The sequence below is a fragment of the Egretta garzetta genome, unplaced genomic scaffold, assembly GCF_000687185.1.
Source record: "Egretta garzetta isolate BGI_Z169 unplaced genomic scaffold, ASM68718v1 scaffold374, whole genome shotgun sequence".
NCBI classification, from domain to species: domain Eukaryota; kingdom Metazoa; phylum Chordata; class Aves; order Pelecaniformes; family Ardeidae; genus Egretta; species Egretta garzetta.
This window is the reverse complement of record NW_009259419.1, coordinates 2,183,371-2,195,983: the sequence shown is the minus strand read 5'-3', so window position 1 is coordinate 2,195,983 and position 12,613 is coordinate 2,183,371. Positions and strand designations below refer to the sequence as shown.

At 39.3% G+C, this 12,613-nt stretch overlaps 1 protein-coding gene across 6 annotated transcripts in view; it reads right to left on the bottom strand.

Moving 5' to 3' along the window:
• TRAF3 (TNF receptor associated factor 3) overlaps positions 1–12,613 on the bottom strand; it is a 68,154-nt gene that overhangs the window by 26,852 nt on the left and 28,689 nt on the right. For all 6 annotated transcript variants that reach the window (XM_009636870.2, XM_035892425.1, XM_009636871.2 and 3 more), the window contains exons 2-3: positions 4,860–5,116; positions 1,781–1,832 (exon numbers count right to left, since the gene is read on the bottom strand). In XM_009636870.2, the coding sequence (XP_009635165.1) occupies positions 1,781–1,832; positions 4,860–5,101 (294 nt within the window). In that variant the 5' untranslated portion in view covers positions 5,102–5,116. The remainder of the gene's footprint in view (positions 1–1,780; positions 1,833–4,859; positions 5,117–12,613) is intronic.

Genomic DNA, 12,613 nt, shown 5'->3' with positions numbered 1-12,613 from the left:
CCAGGCAGGCAGTCCCACAGTGGTTAGCTGGAACACCTACTTGCACTTCAGTGGTAACATATAATTAAAGATATTTTCTAAGGTCTTAGACTGGAGGAGGTTTATTATTTCACAGATAAGCAGGCTTTAACCATCTCTCCATTTAAACTTTTATAAGCCTTTCCAGCATTTTTGTCTAGAACGCAACTGCAAGAAGTTAGAAATAGAGCTTGGGGTTTGGTTTTTTCATCTTTTTTGGGTGATACCCTGTACAAGATGAAGAGACAACATAACTGCACTCTTAAGAAGTCCCTTGCGAAGAGCAGGAACTGGGAATGAGGACTGAAGACCATTATTACTACTTTGAAGTCCAAACCAAAGCAATAAAATCTTCCAGTTATTTTGCAATTGCTTTCGTGACTGTTCAGAAATACCAAAGAACGAAACCCAACCTATGACTACTTCTCTGACAAAGTTCTGTGATACTGTGTACACTGCAGGGATACCATAATTACAGAACAGTTCTGCATACTAATATTTAACAACAACAAAGAATTAAGATCAGATCTGTCCACAGTGACTATGAATCTATCAGTGAAGAAGGAAACGCTGCAGCAGCTCTCATCTGATCTCATCTAACTTAGGTCACTGATTTCTGTTTACTTTTCAAATGCACATGTGAAGTTTAATGAATCAACAAATCTCATTTGAATAATCAGTTTGCCAGTACAGTTTTGCTGACTGAAGTCAAGGTAAGAAGATAATTTTTAAGCATTTTTCCCAAGACCATCTAAAAGCTCTTCAGTGATTTTGGACATCAGCACTCCATGGGAAGAGAGAGGTTTCCAGTTTCATGAAAATCACTGTCTTGCACAGTTAGTCTAACATGTATTTAATATACACTGCCCTTCTTGTCCCCCTCCTGGGTTTAGAGATATTTGAAGTTTCATAACGAATGTACATATTTATGCATATTGGGAGCTAGAAAGTCAGAGTTAAAACTACAAATAAAGTAGGCGTCATGATTATTGGTCTGAGCTCCTGGAGAGCCCATCCATGTCAAAACTGGATTATGCCGAGCACTGTTCAGAGAACTATTTTGAGTTCAGACAAGGAGAGATTAATGTACCCGCTAACCTTTTCTTGAAAATGGTTACAAGTACTCACTTAAGCAGGGAAGACTACTAACACAAAGAATTTACTAAATACTTTAGAAAAATCTAATGTAAAAACTGCATAAACCATGTATTAAGTCAAAAAGAAATTTGTCTACCCTCAACCTTTCAAAGGCAACACAAAGTTTTGCTGTGAAAAACAGTGAGGAGGGTATCAGTGAAATACCCATATAAAAAGGATCTCATTCTACCAGAGTTACAGTAACTCCACACTGTTCTGGTTCCAGTGCAGTTCACAGAACAACACACTGTAAAAAGAGATTATTGAAACAGTAGACACCGGTCTGGAGCCAAATCAGGAGTAAGGTTTCTCTAGATCTGCCCCATCTCTGCATCTACAGGGGACGCAGTATTTCTCGTCATCCTCCCGGCTGATGGGAGGGCAACTGCAATGTGGCAAGATGTGACACCTGGCTGGACATTAGGGACAAAGCTAACGTTGTTTTCTACCGTGGGGAAAAATGAGCTGTCTTCCTGTATAAAATACATGGTTTAGGTTTTATAACAAAACTGTTTTCCTGAGGTAGATTATTAGACTTATGAAATAACTACCACAAAGCAGTTAACACATCTTATGTATGCCACACAATTCAATACTATTGAATAAGAAACCATTTTAACAATACCTTATCTTTTACTATGCTTTCTTGACACGCTGTACATTTTGGACTAGAAGAACTGGAGAGAAAAGAAAAGAGAAAAACTATTTTAACTCATCTGATTTTTTTGTAGTACAAAAATTTTTGTTTATGAGGCATTTAGTTATGATTATTCGATTTATTTTAAAAATCATTAAAAGTGGATATAGTTCATTATAATGAGATAACACAATGTTATTTCAAAAAATCTGAACACTGAGTTTTCAGTGGACAATATCTGGCATTCCCGAGGAAATAAGACCACCACGCCTCCAGCCAACTGCGCAGTGGTTTTCTTCAAGGCGGCAGAATTCATTCCCTATTTTACAGTCTGTGCCTGATCCACAATTTTCATCACTTCTCAATCCATCTGCGCAAATAGGCAAAATATTGTCTCTTCAATCATCCAGTCTTTTTCCAAACAACACCTAATCAAACTTTACTTTCTCTAACAGTCAATTACACATCCTTTTAGGGTAAAAAAAAGTATTTATGTCCATTTCCTTCAAGTCTGTTCTGGTTTTAGCAACTGTTACAGATGCTTGCCCCCTCCTTTATCTGAACTATTGCCCTGTAGCTGGTTTGGTAATCTATTTACCAAAATTCTGATCTCTCAGACAACAGGTAGGTTGAGGAGCAAAGCAACCTATGAACTGAACTGGAGTATAAGAAACCTGGATTCCTACAGCTGTTTCGGGCTCTGATCTGCTAGGTGTTGTAATGTAAATCCATTCATTCCTTTTTAGCTTCTTTTCCCCATGTAAAACGGGGATAGTCATACTGATCTCCCTCATAAAGCACAGAGATCTACGGATGAAAAGTACTAGGCAAAAGCCAGGTGAATTCTTTGGTAAAGCAACTCATTGACAGGATGCGTTAAGTTGCAGCTGCTAGCAGCAGTGGAAATCAGTGTAAAAGGCTGAGTAAGTTTGATTACTTTATATAATCAGTGGGGTTATTTAAAATCATCTCACTGGCTTCTGCTCCTTGAGTTGACCATTCTGTGTTTCATTGTACTTCTGAGCATCTTAACTACCTTGCAGCTTCAATATCTGTAATATTTTTCTTAAGTTAAAAAAAAAAAAATAAGGGAAACAAACTAATCTACTTGAGGGCATACAGTGTTTAATACAATGTCATGCTTTCCTTGCTCTTACTGAATTCACTCAAGCATTCCACATGCTCTTTTAAACTACTGCTGCATACTGAGCAGACATCTTTACTGCATTATCTACACTGACTCCCAATTCTTTGTCCTCATATAACCCTGGAACAGAAGCTGCTAGCATATAATCAGTGTGTGTGTGTGCAGCAGCGTATCAACACTGAATGAAAAATTTTTGTGCCAAATACAGCAACAATGTAAACTTATTTTGCTTCCAAGTTTTATGGCACACTATATCTCAAAAAAAAAAAAAGCTCTAAATTTAATTTTAGAAAGGATTTGTTTGCAACAAGCACTTAAATATAGTGAAATAACTCGAATGAAAGAGCAGTGTGGTGGATGGCCTTACCCATGTGTCCTTTTCAATAACGGACTGGTTGGAAAGTCAGGAAGGTAAAATTACACATATTCTAGCAGCACTGTAATAAGCACATGTGCATGTCTCACAGCAGGGAAGGAAAATTGCCTGGATTCCAGCAATGCCAGAATTGTTACTGCTTAGATTGTTAAGGATCTGCTCTGTCCATCTGCACACATCCAAGCATGGCAAGTGTTTCCTTTTCTGCAGTCACTGTTATTAACCATGTAAGAGTCTTCCAAACACATACATTCAGAAAGAAATAACTGCATTTCTTAAATACAAACTACGCCTCACCTGAAAATGTGTACTGAAAGAAAAGTTGGTGGACTTTCGTTGTTTTAAATTTGACATGCTGTAGCACAAAACCTACAGGAGTGGCTTAGTGAGCTACAGACCCTTGTACAGAGGTTACTCTTTATTATGAGACAGAGTAATGTAATATCCTGCAATTTCTTTTGCCATGCTGCATGTAGTTCTGATTTTTATCTACCAGAGATTACAGTATTTGCAAGTGAAATATAAACTAATACCTAGAGTGAAGATGGTCACAAAAAGTAAACAGGAGATCACCAAGACCTTCCAAAGTCAAATCCTCTCTCTGTTAGTAGTCTAGTAAGCAATACAACCAGTGAGCTCAATCTCTTCTACACCTCTGCTTTCCCAGTAGTAAATAGAAGTATTGACTGCTTATTTACCCCAGGAGATTAAAGCTTGCAGAATGGTCTCCAAACATTAAACCAAGTTTTGAAATCACACTGCTGAACACAACCAATAGCAACGCATCAAAGTTGAGAGGCAGAGAAACATACTTCCACTGATGCACAGATACTTCTTAAAAGCTAGATACTCTTTGAATGATTGCACTCTTATTCTTACCTAGACTGGGAAAGATTGCATCTCTCAGCATTCATTTTATGTCTGTAACATTCACTCACCCACTTTGCACTCTGGCCCAAACATCCCAGTAATAGAGAAGCCAGCCTTCCTGACCCTCCTGGAATCCACAAAACATACACGCTCCAGGACATACAGCTAGAAAGGCTACAGGGAGAAGCAGCTCCACAAGCAGTTACATTATCCAAGGGTCCCACCACTCAACTGTAAGGTTGGGTCCGCAGCTAGACTAGGTACCATCACTCTGAGGAGCCTCTGCAGGCTCACTTCCTCACACAGCCACAATTTAGTAAGCACATCCTACACCAAACTAGCCGTATTAGCAGTCACATGAAATAGCTACTCAGTCTAGGCTCCACAGGCAATGAAATTCTTACCTAACACATCATTACATATCATACTGCCACTTTAACAACTGATTCAAAAATATTGATAGAAAGCTCAGTTGTCTCATCCTGACCTGGAGTAGAACACAAATGTTTGCTCAGCACAGGGATAACAAGTAATCAAGCAAGCAACAAGGCAGAAGGTTGCTTTGAGCCAGGGCATTAGCTTAATATATTCCTATAACTACAATGGTGTTCACATTATTTTCAGCAGTTCACAAGTTTTAAAGATATCAACACATTCCATCACAACAACCATACCTTAGCAAGGCATTCATGCAGGTCTCACAGAATCTGTGTCCACATTCAGTCTGTTTAGGATTGCATAAGATGAGGTGACATTTTTCACATTTATACTTATCTTCCACGGCATTTACAAATTTCTCTTTGTAGCCACCTTGCTCTGGAACATAAATCGATGCTGAAGGACTGCGATCAGGATTGGCCCTTTGTTGTACCATTTCTACAGATAAAGGGGGTTCTGTCTTCTTACTGGTGTCCATGCTCTAAGATAGTTTCTGTGAAGCAAAAATGAGAAAACTTCTGAGAAATGGAGACCTCTTTTTCCCATTTAAATAAAACAAATACAGTGTCTCTGCGAGACCACATAAAACCAGAAAGCACTAAGAACAGATGCATGTCCATGCATCATGTGAACATAATACGTATGTAACTGCCCAAGTATATTAAACATAGCAAATCTGTAAAATATTCTACACTTTTCAAAGGCTCTAGAAGGTCAAGAATTAAAACCTGTTCCTGAATGCAAAGCGTTAATTAATTATGGGCATTATTCTAGGAACTAGTAAGAACAGAACTTGCATTCTTCCATGCTTCTTGCATTTCTCTCTCTGGAAAGTGTCCCTAATACTGAAGTTGTATCATTAGAGGAAGCAGCAAGGGGTGTGGTGGAGAAGGTGCACAGGTACAGTACCACGTGCGATACTACTCAGATGCTACTGTAAATAGCACACAACCACCAGTGTCCTATACAGGGTATCTGGAGTCTACACAGCTCCACTGCCAGCTTTTCCTGTCTATTCCATGCAGTGGCAAAGGCTAAGACATGCTGTTTTAAGTCTGGTTTAGAACAACATAACAGGACTTCATTAATGCACCAGGACTAAGCACAACTGGCAGGCAGCTGAGAAAATAATTCATGCAGTTGAAGACTGCATTACAGTACCTACGATCTTGGACTGTGATTCTTCTAGGTCAGCATGCAAAGCATTAGCAGAGCAACAGAGGAAGAATACCCCAGGTTAAATTTTAAAACTGGTTTCAATAATTTCCTTGCTTATCTTGTAGTCAAGCAAGCGTAAGTGGTCTTAAAAAACCTCAGGACATGAAAGAGAAAGCATAGTTGGAGGATACAACACCCATTTACATATGGGAAATGCCTGGCTATTTACAAGAGAGGCATACTTCAACTCTCCCTCCACGTTAACCAATACTTGAAATATAAACCTATTCCACCACTCTACAGTTGCCTCAACTGCTACAGTTATAATTCAACTTTAAGAAGCAGAATGAAGAAATGAGGCCCGGTTCACTTCTCAATTACGGAAGTATGTGCACCGATACCACAAAGGGAGTCAAATGCCTCACATCCCCAATACACGAACCTTCTTCTACATGGTTTTTGTGATCTCTTCTCTTCCCTCGCTAAGCCCAAAACAAGTACTTGTAATTAAACATATTTTCTTGTAGATAATTTCTGCATCTACGCTTTTTGGTATAGAATTCTCCATGGAGACTAAACAGACAAGGAAATTTCTTTCATTTCTGATATCAACTGTTATTTCTAGAAACAAAAGACAAACTCACTGCAACTCATCACTGATACCATTTCATGTCTTTACCAACACCAGCTGAGCAAAGGTAGAGGTGTTCATTGAAGAATCCCCACTCCACTGCCCCCTTGCCCCAGGGGAAAGCCTCTCTGTATCTCCGTCAAACACAGAGACAGCCCAAGGAAACTACCCTCATAACTTCGTACATAGATCCGATGATTGGATCTTCTTCAAAACCAAAAAAACCTCCCCATACCAAAAAACCCAAAACAAAAAAACCAAGCAGCCCCATGCCCCCCAAACAATGACCAACAAAACAGTTTTCACAGTAACTGAAAGGGAAATATAAATTCTGGACCATAATTTGAATAATGTCTGGCCATTCCTTGCCTACTCTTCAAAGACTGCAGAGTCTAATGCCTTGGCAGAATAGTATCTGAAAAAATAGAAAATCAGCGCTGAACTGAAAGTAACTTGTACTTCCCATTAATGAGGAAATTCAGATTATTTCAGACCAGGGAAGTAAGCAAAGCCTGAACTAGACTTTCAGCAGCAAGCATAAGTCAACCAGATAATGATGACACTGAAGAGACAATTCAAGAGACTGTAACCAGCACAAGAAATGAGATGTGATGCCAAGAACAACACTCTGAGAGACAAGGAGGTTAAGAGAAATGCCATGAGTGAGAAAGGAAAGCAGCTGATGAAAGTAGTCTAGCTTTAGAGATCGCCCAAGCCCAATGGCATGACTGCCATTGCTGAACATCTGGAGCTAGATGGGGGGGAATCCAGGCACAAGCTTCGGACCTGGCACTTCGTTACAGTTGTAAGAGAACAGGAGATTAGCAAGAGAGGGGAAAAAAAAAAGCGCAACTCCATAAGCATCAGGACTGCTGAAACTTAGCTACCTATAGATTTGCTTCTTGCATGCAACCGTGGAAAAGCTTGATTTGGAGCTTGCTGTTTAGGAATCTGTAAAGTTTTTCAGTTCTCTGATGTATAATTTGTAGACCGATACTAATGCCTCTTTTCCCTCTGCAACTGCATTTTTTTTTAATTATATTCAAGACCTCTACCATTCTGTCAACTCTTGAAGTCAAAAGCCAACTTTAAGCATGTTGACTGGTAAGAACAACACAGGGAACGTCCTCAAAATGCCAGAATAAAACAAAGCATGACCTGATTCTGACCCACAGAAGAAATTCAGAAAAAGAGGCACTAGAAGAGACGCTGACAGAAGAATTAGCAAGTCAAGGGTGCACAAAGTTCCTGAACTAAGTCAACATAACTACCGAATGTCTGTTTCCCCATTAGGTTCCTTCCAAACAAAAAGAAGTGAAAGATGATTAGAGATGCAAAGTCTTCCAACAGCATGATTTCTTCATGGAAACCAAATAATTAGTCACAAAGAGGCAGGCAGGGGTGAGGAGGATAATATTCAAGATTTAATTGAGAAAGAGTACTGAATGCCAAATGAGCAGCAGGTGAGAGTTTCATAGAGATATGAAACTGCTCAGGGGCTGGACTGTCAGCTGTCAAGAGAGATTTCATACCAAAATAAACTGCACAGGGCTCCATAGGACTCCACTTTTGGAATTGACATATTGGATAGCTTGTCACAGAAAACAACCAGAAAGCACACTGATAAATAAAATTTACTAAGCAATATGCCTAACAGTCAGCTTTGTGTGCCCCAGATTTTACGAAGAAGCATGTCAGACCAGCAAAGCTAAACAAGCACGGCACCAGAGTAAGCTTGGTGAGGAATTCTCGTCCACAATACTCTTAACTGCCAGCATTTTCTTATGCAGTAAAACTAGGAAGCCATTCACAAAGCACCACAATAAAATACAATACAGAACTGAGCTTAAAAGAATAGCAAAACCTCCTTATTACAAGAAGAGCTGCATTTCACGAGGGGGTGGGGAGATGCAATGTCTATCAAACTGCAGAGAGAAATCTGTGTGCAGAGAGCTATGTCCTCACACATATGCGTTAACATGCTCTTACACCTGTACATGGGATCAGCGGTGAATACAAGTGCAGATAATACAAACATCTCAGCTGCCACCCTTTTGCAAACAGCTTTCTATTACGGTTTACATACTGCTACTGGGTGACATCTGCAATGTCTTCTTTTCCTTTTCAGGAACCTTTAACAGCAGGACTCAGATTATATCCCCATAATCATGTTTCAAACTGCCAACAAGAAGTAATTTTGAAGTCACACCCCAGTAAGACACTATGCACTTACAGCAGTGAACATAACACACTTCCAGAAAGCACAACTTTCAAGATAGGCCAGTTCTGGTGGGGCCCTCAATTCCTAAAGGCATGGCAAGCTGCCATCAAGTCAAAGACTGGTTCTTGTTCAGCAAGCTAAATCTTAACTCCTAATTCACCACTAGCTATTTCTTAAGTTCAAGTTACTTATCTCTGGGAAAAATCATCACAATAAAAGAGTATGACTTTTAAATGTCTTTTAAGACTGTTAAATCTTGGACGATCACCTTTCAGGACAGATAAACACCAAGGCTGGTTCCATCCACTATTGATTACATTCTTTCAGCCACCCCTCCTGCAGCCAGCATACACTTCTGCAGAAAAGCAGAAGCAGAGATTGTTCTGGCCATCAGATGGGTGACACTGCTTGCTCCAGTCTGTCACGTCTCACTGAGCTCCATTTTTGTCACTACTCTTGCTCAACCCAAGTGGTACTAAGTACCTGAGGCTGGACACAGTTAATATTTCAAGGCTGTATACACTGTAATAAAGGTGAGAATTTGTTGTTACTTAACTTATACTAACATTAGTACAGCGGGTTAGAAACTGGAAGCAAAAGTGTATTTACCGACAAAGACGTTCCAAGAATTAGAAAGCATGGGAGTTCCCAAACAAAAAGTATTTTGCTCTTTCCTTGTTTAAGCAAGGATGCTGTTCTCACTGCAAAGAGGGTAAACATCCTAGAAATCTGCATTAGTGTTCTGTATTATACCACATAGATTTTTTTATTTGCTCTTTGAGAATAAAACCAATTTGCAACATAGAAATACAACAGACCTTCAATAAAAATACAATTCTTTTTCCTTGGTTTTTTTTTTTAGATGAAAATTTATTTCGTATCTCTTACATAATCTAAAATACCCCCCAAAATTGATTGCAAAAAGGACCACGGGATTTGGCACCTAGCAAGCTCTGTGTGAAGACAGTTGCAATGTATTGACAATACAAAGCAAATAAGCTTTTGCTGAAGTTTTAAAATTCAAAAAGGTCAAGAAGGTATTTGAAATAAATGTTTTTGTTACACTATCAGAGGAGAGAATAACAGAAGACACCATCTAATTTGGTTATTACTTAGGACACAAAAGCTTTTCGATCAAATTACAATTTGTACTGAGAGCAGAAGTTACTCAAACAGAACAGCACTGCATGCACAATATCTAAATTAAGCTCTGAAAAAGAAACCTGAAGTTGGACAGGGAGCTAAAGATCACAGCAGAAAAGTGACCAATGAGATGATTTAAACTTTCCTCTCCAAAAAACAGTTGGTGTATTTTTTTTATCTAAAAAGTATAAAACCACGCAAACTTCAGCGTCTCATCCTAACTAGGTAATTTTTTTTGTAGCATGGGGTATGGTTTTTTAGTCTAGATTTTAATGAGATAAGGCTTACATTTGTGCTGCCTCTCCTCCCAGCCTCTCAAAACCACTTGGGAACCAATTGTACAGATAGGTTTCATGAAAATGAGCACTTCAGTGGGGAACAGAGAGAGACACTTAATGTAGTGTCCCAGTGAGCAAGAGGCCATAAAAGTGCAGCCTCAAATCACTACCACCTCTGTGTGGGCTGTCAGTTGGCCAGGCAGTGCACAATTACATCCAAACCAGCCAAGGCCACTGGCTCCCTCTTGTCCAGGCAAACTTCATGGTCTTGGTCTTCTCCAATATTATAATGGCAGGGGGTGGAGTTCTTTTTTTTTTATTGAGGAGGGGTGAGTAGGGGTAAAAAGGGGATGCAGAGCACAGATTAGTAGCAAACCCGACTTCATCAGTGTCACTCGTCACAGAATTTCTTCTGTACTTTCCAGGATACCCTCAGAGAGCCAAATAATCAGGTACCTGGAGTGGTATTTCCAGCTCTGCAGTCTACCTAGCCCATGTGCTTTCTATCAGCAAGAATTATTGCTTCAAGTTATCACACAGAAATCTTTATCTTAAAATTAAATTATTAAAACAATCTGAACTTTGTCTTATATTTCAGCATTTTATAGCTTCTAATAAATTCCTAGCACATACCTACTGAAAAGAACATACATCTTTCTTTCACCATCTTTTAGATAAGTCTTCTGACTCGGTTCTGCTTCTACTTCTGAGCGTGATTATAATACGCAACATACACTGTCATACCTTGATGACTGGTTAAAACAATAATGCAAGCTGAAAGCAATATATTGGTGACAACACATTCTCAATTTACTCAGTGCACACATGTCAAAAAAAATTAAAGCTGAGCAGGGAGACTGCCATGGGAATCTTGACTCTAGAGCTCTTAAAAGCATGAGGGTGTCTTGCTGCCAGCTACCCCTCAGCCTGGCATTCCAGTAAAAGCCCCACCATTGAGTCTGGGGAGGGGCACAGAAGAACATTGGATAAATAAAATGCAAATAGTCCCAAAAAACATCTAGGCAGTGACTGAAGCAGCACTGGAGTGGCAGGTTTGAAAGCAAAGGACCATCCATCAAGTCTGCCTTGTGTGAGGTCAGAAGTCTTGGCATTTTCCGTCCTCTTCTTTGTACAGGGGAACTACTGATACATATTTTTTTCTGCGCTGTTCACTGTTTCTATAAAGCATATATAGGATCAACCAACCAGTGCTGAGGTATTTCCAGCATATGCTTCAGGCAGAAATTCTGAGGGGGATAGGAGAGGACAGGGAAGGGTTGCTGGTCACCAACGCTGGGTATAATTATACAGTGAAAAAGATGAGACCGTTCCTTATCTTCTTTTATGCAAAACATTCAAATACTAAAAGTGTCTAATTCCTATACAAATATAAAAGCAGCATTGATATTTAAACCATATTTTTCCTTGTATTAAAATAAATCAGGTATTTTATCTACTTTAAACTTTGCCCTATACTTCCATAAGCATCCACACCCTCCTTGCATAAACTAATGCAAACCAACTGTGAAGAAGACCTTGAGATCACACACAAAAGAACAGATGAAGATTGGCACGAAAAATCACTACTTGGATATAAGCAAGTAGGACAGAAACATCTGAGAAGACACAGAAGGCACGAAGTATTTTCTGCACCAGAAGCTTCTGCCATTTGCAAGCTCTTCAGAGTCAGAATCCCAGAGACGCTGAGGTTAGAAGGCACCTCTGGAGGTTATGTAGCCCAACCTCCTGTTCAGAGTAAGGCCAACTTCAAAGTTAGATCAACTTGTCCAAGGCTGAGCTTTCAAAAACTCCAAGGATGGAGATATCACAACCTCTACAAGCAACCTGTTCCAGTGCTTGACACTCCTCTGTGAGGAGTTTTTATTATAGCAATTATGGTGTGATATTCTTACGTAGAAAAAAAAGTCTGTTCTGATACATGAACTGCTATGTTCTCAAGTAACTAAACCAGATTTTACCACAATTTTTAAGGTCTCTGTTCTGTAAAAATTATTGAACAAATAGCAAAACTATTTTTGGCTTGGATGGTACAGGCTATTCCTTCTTTTCCTATCTGAACTAGAAAATCAGAAGTATAACCACAAATGGTATCTTGATGTTCTTGCAAAAGAACAACCATGCATCTCACTTGAATGAATCACAAGCATTGTGTATTTCCCATGTTTTAATTTGCAAGATGACTGAATAGCAGAAAATGAACAGTAAGCTAAGTTTTACATTGTTTTATTCTTTTAACTTTTTATCACTTTCCTTGGCTCTATTTCTTTCAACAATGAGTCTAGACATTCACGTGAAGTGTCTTACAGGATTAAACAAACCAGCATCCCAGTACAGGGAACTCAATTTAGCAAGCCTGCTAGACTATGCTTTCACGAAAACAGTTCTAATACAGACTCCCTCCTGCGTGTAACAAATTTCTGGATTCTAAACAGAAAAGAAAGCACTGGATAGATGTGAAAAGTAATGTGTGGCAAGGTCTTGGTAGTGGGGGGCCTACAGGGGTGGCTTCTGTGAGAAGCTGCTAGAAGTTTTCCCTGT